This window comes from Psittacula echo (assembly GCF_963264785.1).
Source record: "Psittacula echo genome assembly, chromosome: 2".
Classification (NCBI taxonomy): Eukaryota; Metazoa; Chordata; class Aves; order Psittaciformes; family Psittacidae; genus Psittacula; species Psittacula echo.
Genome location: NC_137737.1, coordinates 61384870 through 61411335, shown reverse-complemented (window position 1 = coordinate 61411335; position 26466 = coordinate 61384870). Strand labels below are relative to the sequence as shown.

At 38.0% G+C, this 26466-nt stretch overlaps 1 protein-coding gene across 1 annotated transcript in view; it reads right to left on the bottom strand.

Moving 5' to 3' along the window:
- The window catches only part of COL15A1 (collagen type XV alpha 1 chain), a gene marked incomplete at both ends in the record, with an annotated part of 112733 nt that overhangs the window by 54157 nt on the left and 32110 nt on the right, over positions 1-26466 (bottom strand). The window contains 13 exons of the mRNA XM_080609659.1: positions 469-504; positions 2138-2200; positions 4831-4956; positions 6210-6272; positions 8273-8350; positions 10933-10995; positions 12665-12691; positions 13415-13543; positions 15658-15773; positions 16562-16685; positions 18536-18631; positions 19024-19098; positions 22500-23047. Coding sequence (XP_080465785.1) covers positions 469-504; positions 2138-2200; positions 4831-4956; positions 6210-6272; positions 8273-8350; positions 10933-10995; positions 12665-12691; positions 13415-13543; positions 15658-15773; positions 16562-16685; positions 18536-18631; positions 19024-19098; positions 22500-23047 — 1544 coding nt within the window. The remainder of the gene's footprint in view (positions 1-468; positions 505-2137; positions 2201-4830; positions 4957-6209; positions 6273-8272; positions 8351-10932; positions 10996-12664; positions 12692-13414; positions 13544-15657; positions 15774-16561; positions 16686-18535; positions 18632-19023; positions 19099-22499; positions 23048-26466) is intronic.

Sequence of the window (26466 nt, the reverse complement as noted above, 5' to 3'; positions counted from 1 at the left end):
AAGTAAACGCAAGTAAGTAGAATCATAGAACATAGAATGTTTTGGGTTGGAAAGGACCTTAAAGATCATGTAGATCCAACCTCCCTGCCATGGGCAGGGATACCTTTCTCAAAGCGCCATCCAACCTGGCCTTGGACACTTTCAAGGAAGAGGCATCTCCCTGGTCATCTTCCTGGCTCTAACCTGGACCCACTCAAGCAGGTGCATGTCTTTCTTACTTTAGGGGTCCCAGAGCTGAACACAGTACTCCAGGTACTCCAGGTGGGGTCTCATGAGAGATGAGGGAAAAATCACCTTCCGCAACCTCTTGGTCACACTTCTTTTGTACATTGGTCAGCTGAGAAGCCTAGTTTGCCAACTTCATTAGGTTTCACAATAATAAACTTACACTTCTCACACCTTTTCAGTAACAGGTTTTATTACAGTGATATTGTTATCCTATAAAGACACTGTTTTTATTTTTTTTACCTTTGGGCCAGCAGAACCAGGAAGACCTTTATCACCCTGTAAAAGAAAACCAATGTAATTACTTACAGTAAGAGCATTAGACACACAACAGAAACACACTTATAGTATTTTTGCTTAATTAAAATATCTGCAGATTTCTTTGTTGTTTAATTTGATGTCATAATGTTCTTTGCATGAAACATTAAACATAAGAAAACATTGTTTTCTTATTTAAAAAAGAAAAAATCTGTAATTCAGGAGTTATAACAACAGATGAATAGCTCTGGTCTGGTATGTAGTCAGGATGCTATCTTGTATTTCAGCTATTTCTGCAGATTCTGTGTCTGGAGCACATACAATTAAACATTGAGGGTCACATCCTCATGCTTCTGAACTTAAATGTCAAAACTCTCATGGGATATCACAGAATTAGAAACTGATCCCACACAATTTGTCTAGGGCATCATTCCAAATAAGGGATATGATGATAAATATGATCTTAAGGTTCCTCTGCAGCAATCAAGTCATTTGATTTGCTTTTTTACTTTACTTAGATACTGTTTTATCCACTTCTAGTTCTTGGAGTAGACAGAAATTCACAGCACGTAAATACTTCTTTTCCAAATTGCACTAAATCTAACAGGATTGTTATACTGGCAAGCTCCTGTCCTTAGTCATTCAATAGAAATATTGTCCTAGTGAGGTATGAAAAAAATGAGTAAGGACCAGGATTAAAATGATAACAATATTTTCTTCCAAAAGTAATGGCAAAACACCCACCAAATTCCACTTCAAGGAATAAACTGACTTTATTTTCAATGCAACCTGCAGTTTTCCCCCCTAATCTTCTCTGGATTAATCTGAAATAATGATTAAAAATAGAAATTGCAATATAGGTTAAATCAAGGTTTTTAGTAGAAATTGAAAAATACCATTATCCCAAGGTGTTGGGGATTGTATTGAGCAGATGCAAATATGTGGTGCCTCAATTCTAATTAAAATTTCAAAAAATTAAAGTTGGGTGCAAAAAAATGAATGCAATAATTTGGGCAAACTTAAAAAGGGGTAGCAATTTTGCATAGATAGTTTTTGGTTCTATGGCAACACAAGAAAGTCTATCTCCTGGATGCTATGATCCCTTGCTTTCATCTATATGTTCTCCACTCCTCCCCTTTTTCTATCTAAAGTACTCATCTGATCATGCATGAAGCCAAATAGTGCAGCAAGTGAGCAGAAAACTAAGTAACCCTTGGCTGCCAGGTTAGGATCCTGAAACATCTCATTAAGAGTTGAAGCAGGGCTGAAACCGCCACAAATGTGGAAGTGGCATATCCTAGCTGAGGGCAGCAGCAGTGGAGTAGTCAGCAGTTCAGGCAAATATGGGCTGCTGCGAGGGAATATGCTGTCAGTCTGCCAGTCTGGATTAACTGGAGTTTTCTTTCTCCCCAAAAGTAGCTCATATTGAATTTTGAATACTGCATGCTGCAGAAAATGAGACTGTACCCAACAGGGAATTCTGGATTTCTGAATATGCCTTTTGGGATACATTCTAATAAGCTATTAGCAGCTCCATTCAATTAAAACCAACTGAAGCCAGCCAACACTGCATTGCAGGGGCAATTATTTATGATTTTTTTCAGCCTAGAACTGACAAAGATTTTCCGTTGAAGGGGGAGCAAGACAGACTTACCTTTTCTCCCTTCTGTCCTGGTGGGCCAGCCACTCCATCAAGACCAGGAGGACCTTGAGGACCCTGTAGATGTAAACCAGGGTAAATCTATAAAGTATGAAAACATATAAAATCTATACATCTGTAAAGATGTAAATCTAAAGCAGGTGCCACTTGAGAATACATGTATGTAAGTATTTTCGATCAACTGATGATACAACATTATAAAAGACTAATGTGCAGCACCAGGTAGCATATAACACCATTAAGTTCAACCAATCATTTGTATTTCTTGTCTTTTGAGTTTTACTTTGTATCAAAACTGTATCTAACTATATTTCAAACAATATATATAAAGGTATAAATGAATCACAAAATAATACAAAATCATATAAACAAGCATAATGTAAATATACAGTTAACATGAAAAATAATGGGGCTATCCAAGCAGGTTTTGACAACACTATTACAGATGTGATGGGGGTTGATGGTGGCACATCAGCCATTCACACTTTTGGCAACCTCAGTGCCAGACGAGGGCTAGCTGAGAAAGTGTTGGTATTGACAAAGTCAGAAAGTGGACCAGGTTTTCTTTGTGCCTCACTTTAATTTTGCCTTGAGAAACGTATTTTTAGTTCTCCACTCAATTGTGTTGTATCCATGACTTAGCATGCATTTGAGTGAGCAGCCCAGCTGGGAAAAAATGGCTTTGTAGGGTCAACCAGTTAATCTGTGAAGTATTGAAGTCCAGCCCTCAGTAACTATGCATGCAAGAAAGGGAACAGTTACACACGTATTTATATGCCCTGTGCTTTTTTAATTTGGCTCTGAGAGCCTTTCATTAGGTTTACAGGTGTGCATTCTGGCCTCTGAGAGTTTTTATCCATGTATTTATTCATCTATTATAGGGAAGGACATGTATGGCTGCAGAAGGAGATGGAAACATTATTTTCCTCTGGTGTTTTCAGAATGGTCACAAAGGCCTCATTTTCCCTGTACTCCTTAACTCCTCCCTCTTCCATTTTTCCCTTTGGATGCACTGTATGTGATAAAATAACTAATCAATTCTTTTCAATATGAAAGGGAAATATTTTCAGTATGCTTCAAGCATAATGACGTTGTATTTTGCCATAGACACAGGAAAATTAGAAGAGAGGCTGGGCTAACAACAATAATTGTTCTAAATTTTAGCGACTATTTTCCCTTAACTGCTTAGCAATTCTAAGTTTCATTGCTCCAAAATTGCTTGTTTCCTTTATAGCTTTTGAGTAGTCTCTGTCATGTAGCTAGCAAGCAACACTTGGAGGTTTGTTACTCACTTCAGGGTGTATTCTTTCATTTGTGAACTGCTTTTAAAAAATTACCATAGAAAATATCCATATACAATGCCATGAAGCACTTCAATTTCATGTAGCATTTAGGAAATATGTGTTTAATCACATCAATATCACATCAGTATCAGATGCAATGTGGAGCAGTTAGAGAAGCAGTATTTCCCATTGCAAAAGGCAGCCTTTACCCAAACATTTCCAAGACATGCTTCTCATCAGAAGAAATGTTATGTCACAAAGTTCTTGATTTAGGAAGAACTTCAGCCTGCACACAACTTCAAGTAATTGACTTCTTTTAAGTAATTTTGCTTTTACTAATCCTAGACTTTCTGTATTTTTATTTTTTTTTTTTTTAGAATTTTTATCTAAACATAAAGAAAACCATGGGAAAACATGCCTAGTCATGGAGCAGACTGCTTCTGATAGTAAGCCTTAAGATGCTAAGAGTCTTCATTTCACTAAAAAATGCTTTTCCATTTTGAATATATGAGCACTGGGGAGCAACACTGAACTTACATTAGAGGGCAGAAGACCTATAATTCTTCTCTAAGGATACTGTGGTTCTGAAGACACTGTGGGTTCTGAGAAATGTTTCCAAAATAGGCATTTTCATGACAGGTCTCTGCAGGACTTTTTAGAATGCTTGATACTCCCCTAAATCCCAGAGGATGTGGGTTTTTGCTAGGTCTAAGCCACTCATTCAGTGACAAAACAGCTTACCTTCAGACAATTGAACTACAAAGTAAGGTAATTCATTGAATGCAAGCGAAGACTAGCTGGGTTTTGCATTTATGTAGAAAAGCTACGCCTTTTTCCTAGTTATATTATAGAAGGACTTATGTTCATGCTTAAAGTGAGACAAAAGGTACAATGAAGCATATACCTAAACTGCTTCAGTGCCATGGTCTTTAGCATTACCATTCTCTTAGTCTGAAGAATTCACAGCACTTAGTGGGAGTGTTTCTATGTAGCTGAAGAAGAAGGAGGAGATTTCCTGAAGGAGGAAATTTATTTAATTCAAGTTATGCTAAAAATTCTCTGCAGATTGGGGAAGTAATTTAGCAAACTTCATTTTCTGGAAAGCACAACAGGAAAAGTGATCCTTAGCCTTATGCAGTGTTGGTAAAACATCCTTACTTTTTATTTATTCTGGTCCAGATTCACCAGTATGTCTGCCAAATGTACATCCTGCTGTGGAGTAATATGCTTTGGTTAACTAGACATTTATTATATAATTTTTTTTTACAAAGTATGCATAAAATCCAAGCTCTTAAATTAAAAATATTCTGCAATATTATTAAGAATTATATGAGATGTAAGACTTAGCACTTAGTGTTGTAGGACAGAAACAACATTAATGTTTGTGCATAAATGGGTACTCACCTCAGGGCCTTCTTCACCAGAAGCTCCGTCTTCCCCTGGTGACCCAGGAGGTCCTACACCTGAATCGGGTGCAGGCTTTCCTGGGAGACCAGGCAGTCCGGGAGGCCCTGGTGGCCCAGGAGGACCCTTGAAAAATCAGTATAATTGTTAGAAATGACCCTAGCCAGGTTCATTTGTACATATATGGATGAGGAAAAGTTCACACAGACTATTCAGATTCATAAAATTATCAGCTTGAGGTACCGTCCACCCTCTGCTTCATTAAGACCCAATTTTATATTCACAGATACACACTTCACCTAGGGTCACACTGATTCCATCCTCTCTCTCTGAATTATGCCACCTCACCTTATGGCATGCACAGCAAGCAGGAAGTTAAAAACCAAAAAATTCTGTCTCGGCTCTTTTTAGTGCAGTAAAGACTTTAGAGATATACCAGTGGTCAACCTAATGTTAAGCTTAACCAAAATGAAATCAAGCAATCACTGAGCACAGGGAACAGGTTAGTTTTTTCTCTGTTTATTTCAAAAGGGTTTCTTGATGCTATTGCTGCAGCACTGAGAATGAGTACTCATTGTCAAGATCTCACTGTGCTTAGTGCTGTAAAAATGGCATTTGCTCCAAACATCTATCCTGTGTAGACACGAGCATTTAAATTTAATATAATGAATGAAATATGTTACTTGAGGAGAAATAGTAGGTTTACAAATACTCTTTCTTATGTGCAAGTCCATCCTTTTTACTGATTAGCAGGCAAACGTGGACAGTTTGAAATTTTGGGACATGGCACTCCTTCCCAGGGACAGAAGTCTGGTATCCCATGTTACACAGCCCAGAGAACCTCACTCAGGAACATGTACATGAAAATCTTACATGCACTAAGCCAAAGCATCTCTCTCTGCTACCCAGCCTTCATGTGACAGTGTTAAAATTCTTCAGAAGGGCAAGGACACAAGGAAGTTCAAATTGCCATTAAAATGGATCAACAGTGGAAGTTGTAGTGTAAAATGTTTCATACAGACATATTTAATTTTTAGAACAGGTATTACAAATTAAAGGAAGCAAAGAACTGTGTAATTCGTGTCTTTCTCCTCTTTACGGTCTTAGAATCAGATTAAAAGCATGTTCTAATTTTAAAAAGTCATCTTACTTTTACTTCTTTGTTGTCCTCTCTTTTTCTCATACTTCTTCCTCACTCACATACATTTAGACCTTTTCAGATCTTGAAATGAAACCCTACAAAGCATTTTTGGATGCCGTGAATTAAGCATGTACAAAATTTACATTGTGAAATGGACCTTCTACAATCTGGATGAGGAAAGAAAACCTCTTTATTATGCTAATGAGAAATAAATATCAATATATCAATATATACTTACTCTTAAAATCTCAGTTTCTCCATCAATGTCTCCTGAACCCGATTCTTCAGGTTCCAGTCTATTCTGAAATTAGGAGAATTCCATTTTGAAATATTGCTTCTAAAGTTGCAAATGAAAATATCACTTGACAATTACAGCAAATACAATAATAGTCAATATCCCTGCAGCAGATTGTCATAAATTGTGAAAATTGTAATACAATAAAAACATTTCAGCTCTGTTTCTGGTGTTTCGTACCATCTCGATGTCCAAGTGGAGATCAGCAACAAGTGGTGTCCTTCAGATGTCAGTACTGGGATTGATCATGTTTAACATTTTTGTTGGCAACAGGGACAGTGGGATTGAGTGACCCTCAGCAAGCTTGTCGATGACACTGAGCCTAAGCAAGTAGCCACTGTTTTCTAGATTGTGCCTCTTAGGTCAAAACCCAAATTCTAAGATTCCTACAACTTGAACCTAAAGAGGCAGTTTGTAAAGGGAAAATAATAAAGCATTTTCTAAAATATTTTGTTAGAAAAATGTTTGGCTTTAGTATTGCAATCTATATCTATAAGATCATCTATATGACAATCTCATAGACCCAAGCTTCTTCAGCTTTCAACAATCTTCCTAAATTGTGGAACCTATAGTGAAAACTATAGGCAGCATACATCCTGTCAAAAACTTTTTTTGAAACCTCCAAAGAAAAAAAAGTATTATTCATGGAAAATTTGCCATCCTGCAGTTTCTCTGTATAGTATATACAACAAAGTGAAATGAAGTCCAGTTATCCATTTTCATAGAACTTGCTATGAAAGTTTCATAGAACTCATTATTTAAAAATTAAAAGAATAAACCAAGATGTGCAACAAACTTGGCTGTTGAAGTATGACTTTTTTATATGTGAGTTCCACCACATTGAAAATGAAATATCATCTCATATAAAAGTAAATTAATTACAGATTCCCATTGCAAGTCCTTGATGAATTTCATAGCTGTGTATGCTTTGTAAACTACAGCCCAAAGTGCACCGAGAACTAGTACCTGAATCAGTTATAGTAGTACCAAAGCTAATGTTTCAATAGGCCAGGAGTAACGGATGCATTCCACGACTGCACTGAGACTTCATTCACTCGAGAATAAGAAGTCTTGAATCTTGCTATCACGGACAACAGGAGAGTAAAGGGGATGCAGGACCTGGTGTTCACTGCTACATTTAAAGAAGAAGTCTTTGGGTGAGAAAAGGTGTTGGATTGGAGGACCTTGTCCTAGTGATCTGAAGCTGTCTTCAAGTCAGGATCAGTGGAGGCTAAACGGTGCAGGCCTTCATAACACTGTTACTCTACTTCAATGCTACAAAACCAGATTGGTACAATTTAGCAGACCCTAGATCAGGGAAGCCCATAATCCAGTTTGGTCATAGAAATATGTTATAAGCTATCTTGTTAAATGCTCACAGTACCCAGTGTGACAGATAGTTTTGTTTAAAAGTCCACTATAGGACATCACTGCTGTTAGTGGTGGCCTGCGTCTATATGTAAAATAAGGTCCCATGCCACGAACTGAAAATTCTTTTTAAGCTGCATATTCATGTATCCTCATGGAAACAGTGGGAAAGTCCCAAGTACAGAAAAGAGATGAAGCTGAAACATACTCTTTAACATTGCTTAAGTACTCAACATTCAACATATAAACGCTGTCACCATGCTGGTATGTGTTGTAGTAGTTAATGACAGCAAATGTGACTGTCAAACCATTTCTGTGATCAGTAAAGGGAAGAAATGAATAATTCAGATTTATAATGCTTTTTTAAGAAAATTTTGGTCTGTTGTTCTCACATATATTATTGATCTTGCCTAGGAGAGCACACACATCGCCTGGATTTTTAAAATGTGAATACTGGGTGTTTATGTAAATAACATTACACATTAGCCAGCCATTTATTTGCACTTCTCCATGAGTGTTTTAGAAAACATGATTATCTCTGTAGCAGTTAGGCTACTCTGCCAGAGGAAACCTCCTACTTAGTTCTGGATTCCTCTGTGGTAAGCTGAGCTCAATGACAGAGAATCCCAAATACTCACTAATCCTCTGGAAGAAGCAGATGGTCCTGCGGGTCCTGGTGGTCCAGGGGGTCCTGGAAATCCCTCACCAGGATCACCCTGAAACAGGAATGAAGATAAATCAACAAGGATTTAATCATGTAAATGCAGAGCAGGATTTTTCAGCACTGGCTGCAGTCTGTGTAGATTTCTAGTCACAAGAAATAATAAATGTGTCTGCTTTGATGCTGTGAGCAGTGTTGAACTTCGTTAATTTCTAAGACAAGCTCCCAAGAAACATGATCTTTGTATTGGCAAAGGAAGAAAGGACTTCGCCCTTTCTAGCTTCCGCAATGATTTTGCAAACGCGCAAGCAGCATTAGCAGTGTTAGACAGTATAAATATCTTGTCAGAATGTTTTACTCTTGGTCTTGCATTTTTAGGGTACATTTTAGGCCCATCCGCCCATAAATAAGTAAGTAGAAAGTGTGTTCACACCATGGTACTCAATAAGTAATTTTTTCATGTCACTGGCACCATCTGTAATACTTTCCCCAATACCACCATGTCATGATTATTCCATGTGTTGACCTTTATTGACTGCCAAGACAACAAAAAATCCTGTTCAGAACTGTGTCATTTTCTCTCATAATTACTACCATCTCTTCTACTTTGGCTTTCTTACATCACCCCAAACCTTTTGCTGAAGCTAGTTTTGAAGGGCTTCTTCTTAAGATATTTACAACTTCTATTAAATTTTCTGCTTGACTCCAGCATTTTTCACTCAAGTCAGGACTGATGTTCTTTCCCAACTGTTTTAATCTAATTTGGAAGTATTTTATTATGTATCTTTTCATTCTCAACTGCTCATGTGCCTTTTTCAGGAGAATTCACTATGCAATATTTGGCCTTTGTATTTTAAACTCTTTTAGGAGAAGGATGCATCTGCACCCCCTAAAATGGGGGCAATGGGTTCATAAGTAGCTGGCAGAGCAAAACATTATGATTACTTATTATTCATGTTGTTCTCATCATAGGATTTGCACTCATTTAATTTCATTTTTTGAAGTCTTGTATACCTCTAAAAGTGATTGAGCCCGCTTTTTACCTAATACATCTGTTGGAGGGAATGCCAGGAAAAAATACAATGCCTTCTTCTCCCTCCCTAGCTGTCTCACATTTCTTGCCTTTGGCATTCAATAACCACAGTTCACCATACTGATGAGTTCCTCAATGTGCATTTTAGACATTCTTCCTACGTGGTGATCCTGTTTTCAGGAAAGATGTACATTTAAAGGTGAAGAAAGAGTGATGTAACTGCTCAATTCCCAGAGCTTCTCTCAACACTGGGAGTGAAAAACTCAGCTTTCCCTCTACCAGTGCTTTCACATAGCACAGATTGCTGCCCTCCATATTGACACTGCAGAGCTGTGAGGTGTGATCTCTTTCCCACCTTGCACCAGGAGGAGAGAAAACAGACTGTTTTCACTGAGCTTTCTTAACAGGGTAGAAGTCATAGAGACATAACTAACACTGTTAGCCAGCATCTACTGATCTATGTTTTACCCTCTGACCTGCAAATTTGTCATCTGGACTTATTAGCATTTTATGTTCTCTAAATGCATATGTTCAGTTAATAGCAGGAAACACTGAGTTTTACCTGCCTCTTGGTCACTTGCCCTTTACGCTTGAGAATTCATTAGATAAATGTATTCATTAATTTCTTTGTTCCCTGTGTCTTTGTCAAATGGTTCCTATAGTGATACTTCAGTCATATTCACAAAGAATGTGTTTAGTTAATTTGAGGTTATTTTCGCTGTCTGCCAGCGTGTTCATTTACAGATACTTTTCATTCATTTTAACATATGCTTTGCTTTTTTTTTTTTCAGTGAATATTACATTAGCTGCTGCTAGAATTTTGTGCTTGTTTTCATGCAATTTCTTCCAAATGTGTGTACTACAAGAAAGAAAAATCCCTCCCACTTAGACCACCGTCGTGTCTTGGAAGCCTAATTGTATCCATTCCCAAAAAGCATCTCATCTTGCTGTATCTCTGTCATCCTTCCTGACAAAGCCCTGACAAAAGCCTGCAAAAACTTAGGTTATAAATGAAGGCCCACTGGAGAGCCGTTAGGAGGTGGTTCTCCTTGGAGCAGCAGGCCTGCAGTCTCCCCTTGCATCAGGACACCATCCAAAATAACTCCTTGAGGCTGAGAGCCCTCCCTTTTTAAGTGAGCGATTGCACATTTTGGATCATTTGCTGTAAATTTTAAGAATCAGAAGTGGTAGTGACAAATCCATAGAAGAATCTAGGTTGGAAGAGACATTCAAAGGTCACCAAGTCCAACTCCCCTGCTATGAGCAGGGACATCTTCAGCTAGATCAAGTTGCTCTGACATGTGACATCGCAAATGAGCAGCCGATGTTGGTGGAGCTTTAACTGAATTTGAACAATAATTTTCATTTAGCCTCAACTTATTGGTTCCGTGACAACAATGACCACAGCGGAAAAGTGACAGGCCAGGTCCCTAGTCTGCACTAATATGTAGCATCCCATTCATTCTCACCTTTCCACTTTCAATTAGAAGAACCAGAAACGGGCAGATGGATCTTGCTACTGTTCCTCAAATTTAAGTATTATTATGCTGAAAAAGAGCTGACTGTCTTTAGAGAGCATAACTGGTTATTAACAGGACACATACCTTCTCCCCTTTTAGGCCTGCTTTTCCTTTCAGTCCTGGCAAACCCTGAAGTCCATTTTTGCCCTAAAAGGAAGTAAATTTTTAAATTAGACATTCTCTTTTATGCAGGTTGAAGAGACTGTATAGAGGCTGGACATAAGGGTGCTAGATTCCAACTCTTGGTTTGCACAGTGCGAGGAGATACAGGACTTACACCTTTGCGGCTGGCAGTGCACTAAATGTGCTTCACCAAATCCTCTTTGACCACAACAAAGTGGCAGTGAAGCCTGTTTGGAGGATACAGATGGAAAGACTTGGCAGGCTTCATTTGGATTTGACAGGTGGACCAGACAGATCTGATGACAAATATTTTGAAAGCTATAATGCTCCAGTAGAACAAGTAGGGACAGGCATCTGAAAAGTCTCCTCTTCAAATTTTCTGTCTCTTAGCCATTTACTTATCAAAGAGATAAGAAACTCTTCATTTATTTTGAAGTTGCTGAGAATGCTTTCAGAAGGTGAATTCTGGGCTAGAATTCTTCCTCTTCCCTAATAACTTCCAAATTATGGGAAAATGGACACTTTCTTAGAAGAAACCTACTTTTAACCTCATACACAAGTGATAGTTGAAAGAGAATATTTGCCACTACTCCAAACTGCTGCCCTGAGTGCACCAAATCATATCATTGCCATTAGCTTGTTCCCACCTTTTACTGAAATCCTTTTTGCCTTGGCCCACCTGAATATATTCAGTTCCTACCAAGCAGAATGCTTCCTGACAGCAAATGTGTGGTACTACATAGCAATTTTACCACATTTTTCATTCTAAAACTCACTAGTCAAATTAATCCCAAATAACCTTTCTATATATGTTCATCTTTTCTACATTTAACACACATGCTCTTCCTATAGAGGCTGATCAATGGCTAGGAAAAACTTCCACTAGCTTAAAAGTCAGTGCTATTATAAAGTGGTGCTATTTGTGAATTCAGTTAGGACACAGATGCATGAAGTGAGAGCAACAGGTAAGAGTAAGGAAACAAAGAAGCCAGCTAATAAAGCATCTGCAGAGGACAGATATGCAAACAGCAGCTGAGACTTTTATGGAATATGAATTTGTTATTGTGTGGGTTGCTGGGCAATACTTCACCGTGGAGGATGCATATACAATCTCAGTGGCTTGTGGTTGACCTATGAATGGCAGTCACCTGGAGAAGGGAGGAAGGAACAATACGGTAAGATGACAGCAAATGTGAAAGAGGAGAGGGTAAAATACAGAGACAGGAAAATGCAGTTGAATTACTGCACAAGACTTGAGGGGTGAGAAGTACATCTGGAAAGTTACATAGCAGCTGAGGTTAGGAGCATGCAATATGACAGCATGTGTGTCTGAAGAGTCAATTGAAGAGCTTTGTTTTGTCCTGGAAGAGGTCTGGGTCTGAGTTTGTCCTTTTTTTGAAGTTTCTGTCTGAAAACAAACCAGAGTCACTAGATCTGGACTCTTGCAGAGCTCCTTATAGCATGCCATGTCTCTTTCCTTATAACTGGGAAATCATAAATTTCTCTTAGAAATCTGGGTCCTCCTCTCTAGGCAACCTGAGGAAGTCAACTGCAGCACCAGAGCTGTCATCTAAAGAGAGGATGTGAAGAAGGCACTTTGCTGCTTAAGGGTCCATGTAGCCGAGGCTCTGATAAATGTTTTGGTTTGGTTTTTTTCTTCAGTTAACCAAGATATGCATGAAAGGACACTTACGGGTAACCCATTTTTGCCAGGAGTGCCCTAAAATAAAACATCCTTGTTAGACAAGTAGATAAATCATTGTAACAAACAAGCAACAAAAGAGAAAAGCAATGAACTATAGCTTGATGTGTCATGCAGTAACAAAATAACAAATTGGAACTGTAAGAAATACTGTCTCACAGTGTGATCTGTTTTGCACCTCTGTTTAGAATGATACCGATCTATAATTCTATATAATTAGAATTATAGAATTATCATAGAACCATAGAAAGGTTTGGGCTGGAAGGGACCTGCAAAGGTCATCTAGTCCAATCCCAGTGAATATCCATGTTTTACTGTATGCATCTTCTGCTGATGGTTCAGAAAGCTATGACAGATGAGACATCCTGGATATACAGAACCTACTGAAGGAGGCTTCAGAGTTCTGAAGCCCAGCAGCTTTGAGCATGTTCAGATGTGACAGCTGGGAGGGTGGTGCAGTACTGCAAAGGCTGCCCAAAGAGTACTGCTCTATGAATATTAGCACATCAGCTGTTTGCCTTGTGCTTTCTGATGACTGTCTCTCATCAACACTTTTATAGCTGCTGACACACCTGCAAAGCAGATATGACACTTCTTGAGGTGATTTGGTGGCGCTAAAATCCCATCTTGTAGAATTAAGATACTGTGTGTGAGGGTGTGAAGTTTCAGCCCTTTATGCATGTGTGACGAGTGACCCTTTCTAAAATACATTGATTCTTTCAGTAGACAGAAAATACTCACGGGCTGACCATGTTGTCCAAGTTTCCCTGGAGGTCCAGGAGGTCCTTGACCTTTTTTCTCCACATCTTCTTCTCCTGGCATTCCTGGAGATCCTGTGGACCCACCCTCTCCTGCCTGACCTCTCTGGCCCTGAGTAATACAATGTGAAATACGAAAAATGTGTTGCATTACTTTTCCCATTTTTCTCTTTTCTTCCCTCTATCCTAGAGCTCCTGCTTTGTTCAATGCAGTCAGAAACCTGTTAGGCACCATGCAAACAACATACTCCGTTCAGCAAAGGCAGTCCATATTAGAGATCATTCATGCAAGTTTAAATAAATTGCTCACTGAGATGGAAAAAATGAGAGCTGGTTACCTACATGCAACTGACCATGGTCTAACTGCATATCTGCACAGATCTGCACAGTCTAAATCAATAATGTAGGTTTGGAAAAGATCAGTTTCACAAACTCAGTCTGTCTGTGAAAAAAATGGTGAATGTTAAAAAGGAATGTTTAGGAATGCTTTAAACAAGTCCCCTGAGATCTACAACTCTAACAAAAGAGTTTCATATGTCCATTTTGGTTAAAAAGAAAGTGATAGTAGAGTAAATGAGGAAACTGATAACAAAGAGTAAAAATGGACAACCAGCAAGAGCAGAAAATTTCTAAGGAACAAAATAAACCTTTTCAGTGGTGAAGCTCAGACACTAATACATACTCAAATTAAAATCAGTATAGATGATGGAAAATTTAAGTCACCTTTGTATCATATCTTGAAACAAGCACTAGGATTTGCTCACATTTTATAGAAGCAATGAAATATTTTGAGTTTCTTTAGTAACTGGTGAAACTAGGAGGCATGCAATACAGTAACTATCCAAGCATCAAGTAGTATGACAGCTTTCAGCAAAGGAGCTGTCAGCTGATTTTTTAAATATCTTTTTGGGTTTTGTCTCTAGGAAAGTTCCCAAAGACTAGAGATTATTTAATCTATTACCATTAGAGATTTTTTTCCCATCTGGAAAAATGTTAGTAGAGAACATAGATAACTAAGACATGAGCAAGATCATAAGCTGAGTGACACTGTTGATGCAAGTTGATCCTGAAAGAAATTCCTAGTTGGACACTTACAACAAGACAGCCTATTCAGGATTTCTGGAAGGCATCTCTGACAGGTGAAAGATGCCCAGATACAGCCTCTAGAGTACTTCTACAATAGTGTGCTGGCAGCCTAGGGAAGCTGGGCATGGCTGTAAACAACATTTACTCATATAACTGCTCCGACACAGACATGAGTAATACAAGAATGCTGAACAATTTTGCTGACTTGCTTCAACTTTGCTCCTTTATAAGGCCACCTAGGAGTAAAAAGGTTGTTCGGTCTTAATATTTTATTAATCAAAGCATCTTTTTACTGTGAATGCCAGGAAAGCTGCTGTTTGCTTTTTCAGTGGAATTTTTTTTCCTCTCTAGGTGTTAATGTGCGCAGCTGTCAGTAGGCAGCATACCCTGCTTCTTAAAGAAATAACTAGGAGTTGCAGATACTTCTCCAGTGCAATCCAGGAGGTCTTTCCCTTGCCAAGACATGGAATATAGGATCAGCCTCTTGGATGGTAACTTGAGTAAGGTTTGGTTTATAAAGAGATAATTTGCATAAACTACGCATTTTCAGATAGTCTGTGGGCAGCTAAGGAAATCCAGTGATACACATTTTAGACATGGATGCCTCCAGAGTTTAGTGTGTTTTAGAGTTTAACTTCTGTTTGAATCACCTGATAATGAACTGCTTTTGTACACTTGGTACTTCACACAGAAGCAGTTAGTGAGAACTCAAAGGGTCTAATTTTAAATCTGTTTATATACCACTTTCACCTGCAAGGCATTTACTAAGACCAAGCTGCCCACTTTTAAGGGACAAAAAACATGAACTTTTAAGGCGAGGATTTATGTTGGTTATTTCTTTGTTTCTCAGTTTCTTAAATGAAAAATAAAGAAATGCAAAACTGAAAGTAACAATTTCGGTTTGTTAGTCAAAAATCTCAAGCCCATCTCAATGGTTATAGATCCCAACTTCTGCATAGCGTCAGCGTTATTGTCTGATGCCATGAAAGGACATTCAAGAATTTAAAAAGTTGCTTCTGTTCGGCATGCTTCTAAAACGGACTAGATAAAGGTACCACCTGAGAAAAGTGCTTGAAATTCATATGTTTTCCTACTCTTGGAACAAAAAGATAAGGCATATTATGAACCCATTGTACAGACCTCCTCTCTGCTTACTCCTGGCAAAGCACTATCACCGGAGCCATCTTCTTCTAAGATTTTCTGTGTTACAGTGGTGGACTCCTTGTTGCCTTGTCCAGTTTCTGTGACAGCTGAATCTAAATAGAATAATCACTTATTAATGAGAGACAGAGCAAAATAAACCTGCCCAGAGCTATCTATCAGAGCACAGATCCTGCAAGTTGATAGAAAAAAAAGAAATTATTTTGGTTATGACCAAAATATATTCCAAATATTAGTATTAATCATCTAATAACTCTGAAAATTTTAGAAGGAAAGGAAAAAAAAAAGAATAAAGTGAGAATAAAATTATAAAACAAATGTTTGTTTTAAGAACAAAGACTGTATTGCGTCATCTTATTTGACTCAAGCTCCAGGCTAACGGTTGCCTATTTTTCATCTTTGTAACAATAAAAATAAGAGTACAACAGGTACTATCTAAAGTATGCATAAAATTCAAACAGGAACATTGTCTTTGGTCTTCTTACAATAACTAGTTACTTTCTGTTTTCTAGGAATGTGCTGAAATTGCCTTACTCAGAGCATTATTCCCTGCTCTTATTGCCTTGCATGTTTAGCTACAATGACTGAGATAAGCACCTAAATGGAGTGAAAAACGGGAGATGTGTTGAATAGTGGCGATTGTTGCTACCACTTAACTGTTGCTGCTATTAACAAATTGCAGCTTAACCGACTGCAGTTTCAAAGACCGAATGTTTGATGTGCCATTTCTTTTCTAACACAAAGGATGTCCAAAACCATAGGATTTTTCATTCCTGTCATCACCCAAAATATAGCTCTGGCTTTTCATACTCAGGGAAATGTCAGACTTAGACCTAGAATGTAAATGACCGCCCTCCACCCCCCAGAGAAAAAGAGGTAGTGCCTTGTTCTGTAACTGCTGCTTCAGAGATTTCTTCTGATCTGTGATTTCCGGAGAAATCATTTTCTTCCAAATAAGACAATACAGTTGGAGGGGCTTCCACTGGCTCAGCTGACGTATCTTCAGGCTAAAGAAAACCATAAAATCCCAAAGAACTGTTTAGAAAAAAGGCTTATCACATATTTTAAAGCAAGAATCCATAGATTACCTTGCTCGAAGCATAGCAATCACAACTACTACATTTATGAAGTAAAACAGAAATCCGTATCTGTCCCACTTAATATCTTGCCATTATTTGTCCTTACTCTTCTACTGCCGCTAGAAATATTAACTGTCATTGCTATCATAAAACCCGAAGTTTATTGATGGCCAATTATACACCCTCCTTCATTACCAAGTTTCTAGTTTATTTCATCTTCTATTTAATTTTTCCTCTTCACAAAACACATCTAGTCAAATTCTTGAGGAAACCTAGCACAATACTTTTGATCTCCTCTTTTCCAAACCAAGTGATGTACACCTGTCAAACACATGATGAGGAAATAAAACACAAGGAATATAATGTTGTCACTTCAAGTCTAAGAGCCTAGAGCTGGCTGGTACCCACGCTTCCCTGTGCTGTCTGTGGGTGGGCAAGAGGCAGACATTTAAATAATCTGGTATCAGCTGCATGCAGGAATGTAAAAAGCTTACTCCCTACCAGGATTAGAGGACTGGTCAAGTGCTGTCCCAGTGTGATCAGGAGATTACATCATGCAAACCTGCGTTTGCCATCTAAATAAGATTTAAAAGTGGTTATGTTTTCGTGGTAACCCCAAACAGACAATAGACCAAGCATCCCGGGGTTGAACCATGTTATGATCTAAAAATTGGCATTATAAGGCTTGCTGAAACAGTTAATATTTATTGACATGTTGTTATGGCCTTTTGAATAACATATTATATTCTGTAATCATTTTCTGTGACATTTTTCCTTCTGGGCATTGATTCTAGCCTGATTATGGAATTCAAGTTAACCATAGGCAACTTCTAGGTCTTCTGAAGCAGGCATGACATTGATGTATTACCATGACATTGTCAGATCTTGAAATAACATTTTTGGCATCCCAGACTGACCGTATATATTTGGAAAATCAAAGGAAAATGTCACGTTTTTACTCCCTGGGAGTGGTATGTCATGATAAACAATAGCTGTTACACTTTCAGGTCTCTGTTCATGTAAATCATTTTTTAGTAATCTAACAATAACACTTATTGAAACAAATTTTCTACCTCTTTTACTCTGCAACAGTGAATGATATGCTGAGAATCAATATTCTTGTGTGCTGGTTTTCCTGAGATAGAGTTAATTTTCTTTACAAGAGTTAGGATGAGGCTATGAGCCAAGCACAAAAAGTAAGGGAGAATATGATGTGATAGAAATCTCTAAAATCACAAATGCTATGGTGAGAAAAGAGCAATTATGTACTCTGTGTTCCAGTAGAGTAACATCCAAATGAAAGCTGCAGTTAATATGCGTAGAAGGGCAAGAAAAAGATGAAAGTCCTTCACAAACATTAAATAAGCTAAGGAACCCTGCAGCAGGAAGATGAGGATAGTAAATGAGTTAAAAAAAAAAGCATGAAACTCAAGGGCAAAAAACTCAGTGGAGGCCCACCAAACACAAACAGATACACTCCTGGCTCAAGCATTCGTTGAGATGTAAATTGTTCCAGAGTAAAAGAGTATTCCCAGTAAGTGCCATATTTATGTTCCTAATCTGTTGCTATACTTTTCCTAAAGTACTGGTTGCTGAGTTGTCAAGAATACCATATTTTTTATCTGGCGAGGTGCAACCATTTTCATGGCTGGGTGCCTTTTTTCTCGTAGGTGCCTTTGGAACTAGCCACATACAAAAGAACTAGTGACAAAATCCAGACCTCATGATCTAAAAATTTAATATTAAGCCAGAAATGTAAGGCAAATAAATAAATTTACCGTTATGTGGAGATGAGAAGGTGCAAGGATTTCTTGTGTCTCAGAAATACCTCCAACATCTTGAACGCTGCCATTGCCACTGTTGTCTCCTGAAGCCTGTGCAAAACCCAATCATGATAGCAAGTTCATAAAAGTCAGAAAAAAAAATATTATCTCCAAGGAATCAACTTCTTCAATGCAGACTAATTCTTTTCAGTTGGTGAAGCCTTAGTGTCATTACGATGTTAACTTATTTCAGTTCTTACAATGTTTCATGAGTCACCCTTCGGAAAAATAAGTCATAGTTAATTTTCTGGAAGGTGTTATAGACATAAGAAAACTATTCTTTTTGAGTGTGGTTAAAAAAAAAGAGATTCACACACACAGTTTTACACATGATATTATGTTCTCAAGAAGAAATACTGTGTTTAATCTTATGAAAAATGTTTAATGGCAAATTAATTTGAAATCTCTGAGGCACTGAAGAGAACTAATATAAGAATACTCACATAAGGATCATCATCTTCGCAGTGATCTGCAGCAGCACTTGGGTCAGATTTGATTGTCAGATGTTGAATTGAGCCCTACATGAAAAAACAAAAACAGTTCAAGGAAGTAATATTTGAAGTAGGATGTGTGAAGTGGGGGGTTTGTGTGTGTAGAGGTATGGGAATTAAACAAGTCAACAAAAAAACCCAGACTCAGTTCTGATTTGCTTGGAAAACATTGTGAAGCATAAAATTTTACGATAATAAGCTCAGTTAAAAGAAATCTAAATATGTTTTTACTTTTTTCTTTTGCAAAATGTATAAAAAAATTAAAGCTGCCAGACTATAATGTCTATCATGTTCCAACAACAATTGCTATGCTGTATTATTAGTGCCCCACCTGAAAGATCTAGTCCTAGATTATGTTCTATAGTCTGCAAAGAACTGTCTGCTTTTTCTACTTAAGAAGTGCATTGCAGGTCCAAAAATGGCATATGAAACCCCCTGAAAATGGACATGAATAATGGAAAAAAAATACCTGTAGGTGATGGAGTGGGTCAGGGAGAAACCAGCTTAAAGCTTTTCAAAGCAGAAAGAAAGGAGATGTATTTTGTGATAACAAATGTTTCTTTTTTCAGAGTTTGGATTATATTTCTCAATATGACATGCTGAAAGTGCAGCAACATTTTAAACATTTAAGTCTTGTTTCTTAGATTACACAGATTCAGAGTGTTCTAAGAAACACGTGGGGGATGTTTCCTTCTTATGAGGTCGTACAGAGTTAGGCATGGTGCACACTTAGTACAGAAAGATGGATATTCAAATCAAGAGCCACACATGTGACCCACCTGTTCCTGTTTTGCTGACTGTATATTTTGTTTCTCTGCTTTTATATTTTCTGCAGAAAAGAGCCTGAAGAAGCTGACAAATTTCGTCTTTGTCTCTAGACAGACGCAGAATACTTCTCTGTCCAGTGACTTCTCTTCAAGGAGCTAGAACCATGAATTACACCATTCAACAATATCTTGGTTATGCTCTGTCTGCTGAGTAACCACAGACACACAGCATATGTGCTCACTCAGAGATACAGAAAGCCTGAGTCTTGGTAAGGAAAACTGCAACAACTGCAGAAGTGGGAAAAGCAGTATGCCTTGCTGTTACTTAATGCCACCAAAAAATGCAAACTCCAGATGAGGGGAAGCTACCATTTATCTACACTGCTATGTCTGACTTTTCTCTCTCTTTCCCCTCTGCAGCAGTCTTCTCTCCTTGTCCTAAAAATACTGGGGAATTATAAGCAAGGAAGTACTTTTAAAGCAGCATTTCAGATAGCCTCTAGAATATTTCAGAAATTAGCAAAATGTGAGATTCTATCTTTAATGATCCTCTACTTTATGTATGTTTAAAGACCATGCAATTCATGTAGTTCATGCATCCTGAGTTCGCAGAGAATCTGAAATAACATCTCAGTTGAACTGAACCATCTCAAAATTTAGTAATGGACAGCTCAGACATTGAACAGTGTTAGACTAACTGAGCAGTTCACTGAAAAATTATACATGAAAAGAGGCACAACCAGACACTTAGTCAGTCTCTTGGAAGTGATGCTTTGATTTCACAGTATGAGCAGATCACATTTGAAGAACAGATTTTTCCTCTTGCTCTAATGTGTGGCTCTGGGTGATGAAGGAAGAAAAATGGAGAGTTCTACTCTTTCCCCAATGTTGCTGCTAGCCAACTACCCCCATCAGGAAAGTCATGGCCAAGTTTACCATAGTAGGAATGATAGATATGAGACATTGAATTCCACCTCTAAGTTTTGTGCCTGCTGCTTCTTTCCCTGTTAAGGCCAGTTTGCAGAACCTGGTTTCATCACTATTTTAGCTGTATTTGGTTGTTTTCTGGTTTCTACTTTTCTTTTCAAGCACCAGGGATAGAACTTCTTTTTGTTGCTGTAAAATCTGAATGACATAAACCATTATGTCCTTTTCCATCTAGCAAACAGAGCTTTAGACACATGAATTCCCATTAACCAGAGTAAACCAGTAACTGACATTCATTCAGAGCCATTTGTACTATCTGCTATGAATTGTTTCTATTTTGGGCAATTGAGCAAACAGTTCTTGTCATACAAACAGAGCTTGGAAAGGAACAAATAATTTAGTTTTTCTACCCAAAATCAGTTGTGAAGTATAATAAATGAAGAAATAAAGGCACAAGACGTAGAGTACACGTCCTAGTTAACAGTGTTGAAGCAACCAGAATACTAACTGAAATTTATGTACTCAATATAGCTTACAGACAGCCTATTTCAGTGAAAATGCCTTAGAGTATAATCTACCATGCATTCTTGTCACTATATTTACAGCTTTACTGGTGATAATCTCAGCAAATGATCATCATGTGTTTTCCAGGTGGGGTACCAAGGTGGTCTCATTTTCTTGAAAGTTTCTAATTCCTACTTACTAATCACATCCCCAATACGCCAGTCATCCCATCTGTCTAAGAAAGGTAGTGGCAGCAGGCAGGTTTTCTGAACAACCCCTTCTACCACTTACCTGCTGCGAATCAATATGCTCCTGTAATTTTAGGTGATTAGACTAGTCAGATAAAAGATAAAAGTGCACTATTCTTGCTGCTCACCAGACGGAGCTCACAACCTGCCAGCACACCTGAACTTTTACAAAGAACATACTTTTTGCTAAAGGAAGTATCCTGTCAGTTTTTTATGCTGCTTTACTAACTTACGGGAGAAGATATTATTCTCACAAAATGCTGTAAAAGTTTTGAAGTACAAGGGAAGTACAAAAACAAGATAGAGGAAGTGTGACATTTCCCTTTCATTTGACTATGAGTCAATCTCACATATTGATGACTTTCACATTTCCATTTGGAAGCTTAGTGGCTGAGGATTCCAGTGGGGATGCCGCAGGAAAGATGTCTGCATTCAAGCTAGAAGGCTTGGGAGCCTTGCAGTAGGGTTTTTGGTCCTTTCTGTTTTTCTAAAGCACTTGATAAGCTTCAAGTAAAATATAAAATGTAGAAATACAACTTTATCTTCTAAGTATCTTTATCTTTGATGACATCATTCTCTTCCTGATGTTGAATGTGAAGTAAACATACCTAGCGCATAAGCGTTTAAAGTACAGACTTTTTGCTAAGGTAATATTCTTAGAAGTTAAACAAATGGATACTCTGAAATCAGCCCTTCATGAAAAGGCCATATAAATTTATGTGATATATTTTATTTGAAAATCCTAGTATTCAAACTGAGCATTGAACTTAATATCTGGACTATAAACTTCTGAGGTTCTACAAACATTTGCATTTAAGCCAGAGCTTGTATATCTGCACTGCCTGAACTCTGGCCAGGTACATAAAATACCAGCTACATAATTTGCAATCTCATTTGTGATATAACCATTGTAAGCAGACTTTCTTGGGTAGAGTACATGCATAAAACACTGAGGAATGCAAATTTATCAGGCACTACTTACTGTGAACTTTTCCAATCCTGTGGCTCCTGCATTACCAACAAATATCCCAGATCCAGATTCAAATACCAAAGCTCGATCTGATCTTTGAAACTGAACTCTCTGATATTCTTCACAGTCCATGAACAAAGCAACATCATTGCCCTGAACAGTCACTATAAACCTATTCCACCTGTTAGTCATGACTGGCACTTTAAATGAAGCAGCTTCTCGGGAGATATGGGAACCAGGCTCTGTGTAGTACATAATTATTCTCTGGGTGTTGTCATCAACTGGTGAAAGTCTCATTCCCAGGTAAATAGTTTTCTGGAAGGCATCTGTTATTGCAAATAACACTCCTCCACGATCACTGTTTGGTTTCACTGTATTGACGATAGCAAAATCTCTATAAAAAGGTGATGGTATTATGGCACTTGTCAATCGACCGATGTTAGCATCTGGACCAAAGCTGTAAGCTGGAAACCCTCCATAGCCAGTGACAAAGTAGACAGAAGGAGGAAGAGGAACTCCTATTAACTCAGTGAGGTCAAGATGTCCTTTTGAGCCTCGTTCTGTAAAGTGTGTAGAAAAAAACCATGTTATTTAGTGTGAGAGAAACGTTCTTCATTCTTGAGGCTCTCAGCCCATTTAATATAAATGATTTAAGAAAGGCCTTAAAAACTGTAATGCAGTATTATAATACCAGTAACATATTTCTAATACTTTAGGCCCCAGTTCAGTTAGTGATTAAACAAACCTAGCTAAGTACACATGTAATTCTTTGTCCTTTGACTAACCAAGGTTACTCCTATACTAAAGAAAGGTGCATGTAAAATTTAGTGAAGTTGATTGGTAACAAGTAGCTCCTGCAACATAGTTTGCTCCAGCTGTTGGTAAACTACAAAGAGTGCTGAATGTGTTTGCAAAGTGAATTCAGTGAAGACTGAGCAATCTTTTGCTTTCTCAAATAAAGATCCTTTATCCTCACAAACTAAGAAGGCAGTAAGAGTTCTCTACAAAAAGCATGAGAGGGTTTGACAAATACAGGATAAAAATTACAGTGGATTTGCTTTAGCCCTCGCAGTTACCCGCTTCTACAACACAGCTCCACTCAAACTGAGAGCTTTCTTCCCTTTACAATCTCCTCTAACCTTACATTCTTAAGTTTCTCGTTTTATCTAAAAGTCTCCATTCTTCTTACTGGTGTACATTTTCACCCTTTTGAAAATATTTATGTTACTCAGAAGCAAACAAAGTGCTAAGGTATAGCTATGTCATGTAAAAATATAATCATTCATAAACTGCGATTCACGACTAAGTAACTGCTGGCTTTCTCAGCATCTTCCTCAGCTTGGATCTCCATGATCCAAGAAAGTCAGACTTTTAACATCACTTTCTTGATGAACTGCATCCTAGACCCTCTCTAGATTCTTTGCTGAAAATCTTCAGATCCTGGTAAAAGAGACGATATATTTGGAACCACTGTTTTTCAGTTCCTTTCTTTATCTACTTCACATACCAGTCTACCATGGTTCTTAGATTAACCCCATCAGACAAAGAACTAGTGTGGAAAGAGAGGCCTTGTGGTAGAATGAGTACAAATGAGTACGCATGAGGCAGTCTTGATACTTCACTAAGGAAAGACTTAATTTGTGTCTTACACTTCATTTTTCCCTATTCTACCAGCTGGTGGAAACAACATATCTGGAGAAGCATCTGTGGTGGAGAGATACTTCTTTGTACCTACACAGCCTGCTATCCACTAGGGCTCCCACTGCCCAGAGGCACTTCCTTGTGATATCTCTTCATCAGTAAAGTTCCATAAGATGATGTCCCTAGACAGCATTAAGCAAAGTTAACTCACTCAACGGTCACTTAGTTTTCAACACAGCACAGGGAGAACTGATGCCACCTCTGGTAATCTAACACTGCAGACATTTACAGGGTACAAGAGCTAAACACAGCCCATCTTTTATACATATATCAGGGCAACAGGCAGCAGAGTCAGTCCCCCAATCTTTTTTTCTGAACAAGTACTTAAGCTGAAAACAAGTTCGTGGTCTGCCTGAATATAAGCAGTGGAGAGATACATGAAACTGGCTCCTAGCTCAGCCTACCTGTAAAGGACCAAGTCATCCTCAAATTCTGATGCATTTCACCCTCAGAAGAGCTACATTTTACAAGCAGCTTGTACACTCTGGTCACAGGATGAGCTGAAGTTTCCTGGTTGCATATAAAACCATGGGATGTATACATGCAATTACCAAGAACTTTTGCTTCAGAATTTATAACACCTGGTTTCCTAGGATGTGTGCTCTGCATCATTTTCATTTCAGCTCAGTACATCCCGCCAACTCAGAATACCTCAAGTTCTTCCTCATGTGCATAGGCTTATTTCTGCTTCTAATACCTGTAGTACTCCCTTTCCTGCCCTAGGACATGCTAAAGGATAGTTCCAAGGTGCGTGCATTTATATTAGCTGGCCACTTCAGGCATGATAATTGGCCATCAAGAAGGAGCAACTAGATAATTAATTTCACAGCTCTCACCACATCTTTTTCTCATTAAGATACTGATGTGCCACTCCCATGTCATGAGGTTTTGGGTTTCAAGAATATAACAGGATGGGTGCCCATTACATGCTTATATGGAGAGTCTTACTTAAAGCATTATGTGCTTTTATGAAGCCTTTATAAGTCTCCATAAAAGGAGAAAATTATCTTGATATGAGGAAAATTGTACTGCCAATACTTCACTTTGCCTACAGTCTAATCTCTCAAGGGACACAGTGACTTTCCTCGAGGCTGGTGATTTGAAACGAAACTGGTCAAAACAATAAAAAACTACTGTAGATAATAATGTCAAAGTTATTGGTTAAAACATGACTTTTAATCTTTGTTCTCTGATTCGTAAGCATTCCCAAGTCCTTCATAATGTATATATTTGTGTAGTGTAGATTGATGAAGTATCTTTCAATTTTTAAACTTAATTACCATAACTGTAATGGTTATATTGGCTGAATATATCCAATTGGGACAGTAATGGAAAAGGTGTGACAGTCCATATTAATACCATAAAGTGGACTCAAAAACTTTATACCTAATTAAAATCAGGAAAAATAAATGAATCTTGGACTTGGCTCTGAAACCTGTCGAGCTGGTTCTGAAGAACAGCTAGAGAGAGGTTCTTCAGCTGAAATACACCTTTGTTGTTCATTATTTATATGCAGTACTATGCAGGCTAGGTGTTGCAAAGTGGTTTTTACTGGTTATAGTGGGTTTTGTCCTAGTGATTTTGCAAAGAAATGGTAAATTATTCTCCCTGTGCCAAAGATGTTACAGTCCAGTTGAGATCAGTTCTAATCTGTAGTCTTCTCTGTACTTGAGCCTCAGCTAAGGGAACTCATTAACTGGAAAAAGTCTGATGTTTTGCCTGATAGATTTTGCCCCTTCCTAAGACCTTAAAATTTATTTATTTTTTTTTTTTTGCTGGCCGAACAGAGCTAATATTTTTTTGATTGGCACTCTAATATTGAGTCTTACTTTATATTCACACACACATACACATACAGGAACCTCAGCTACAGATAAAATGCATGAGCAATTACTTAAATTTAAAAAGATAAATAGTAAGGTTGAAGAAGAATACAGGAGCTGTACACAGATACCAAACCTACTTCCAAAGAGCCATGGGAAAAAGGACCTAGAAAGAAGATGGAGAATATTTAAGGTGGCCAGCAGTGAGCTTATCAGACTTGCATAGCAGGATGCATCCCAGGAGTGAATCTGATTAATAGAACTGTAGTTTCCCATTTCCCATTCTCAAAGAAAGATTTTGTAAATACAAAAAAGCCCATTAATTCTCCCCACACACTCTGTGGAGCTGCAGTGTGGGTGCAGTTTCCTAGTCACACACCAAACAATAAAATGCAGAGCTCAAAACTCTTGCTCTTTTGACATAGGTTCTAAGACAAACAAAACATGTTTTTAAA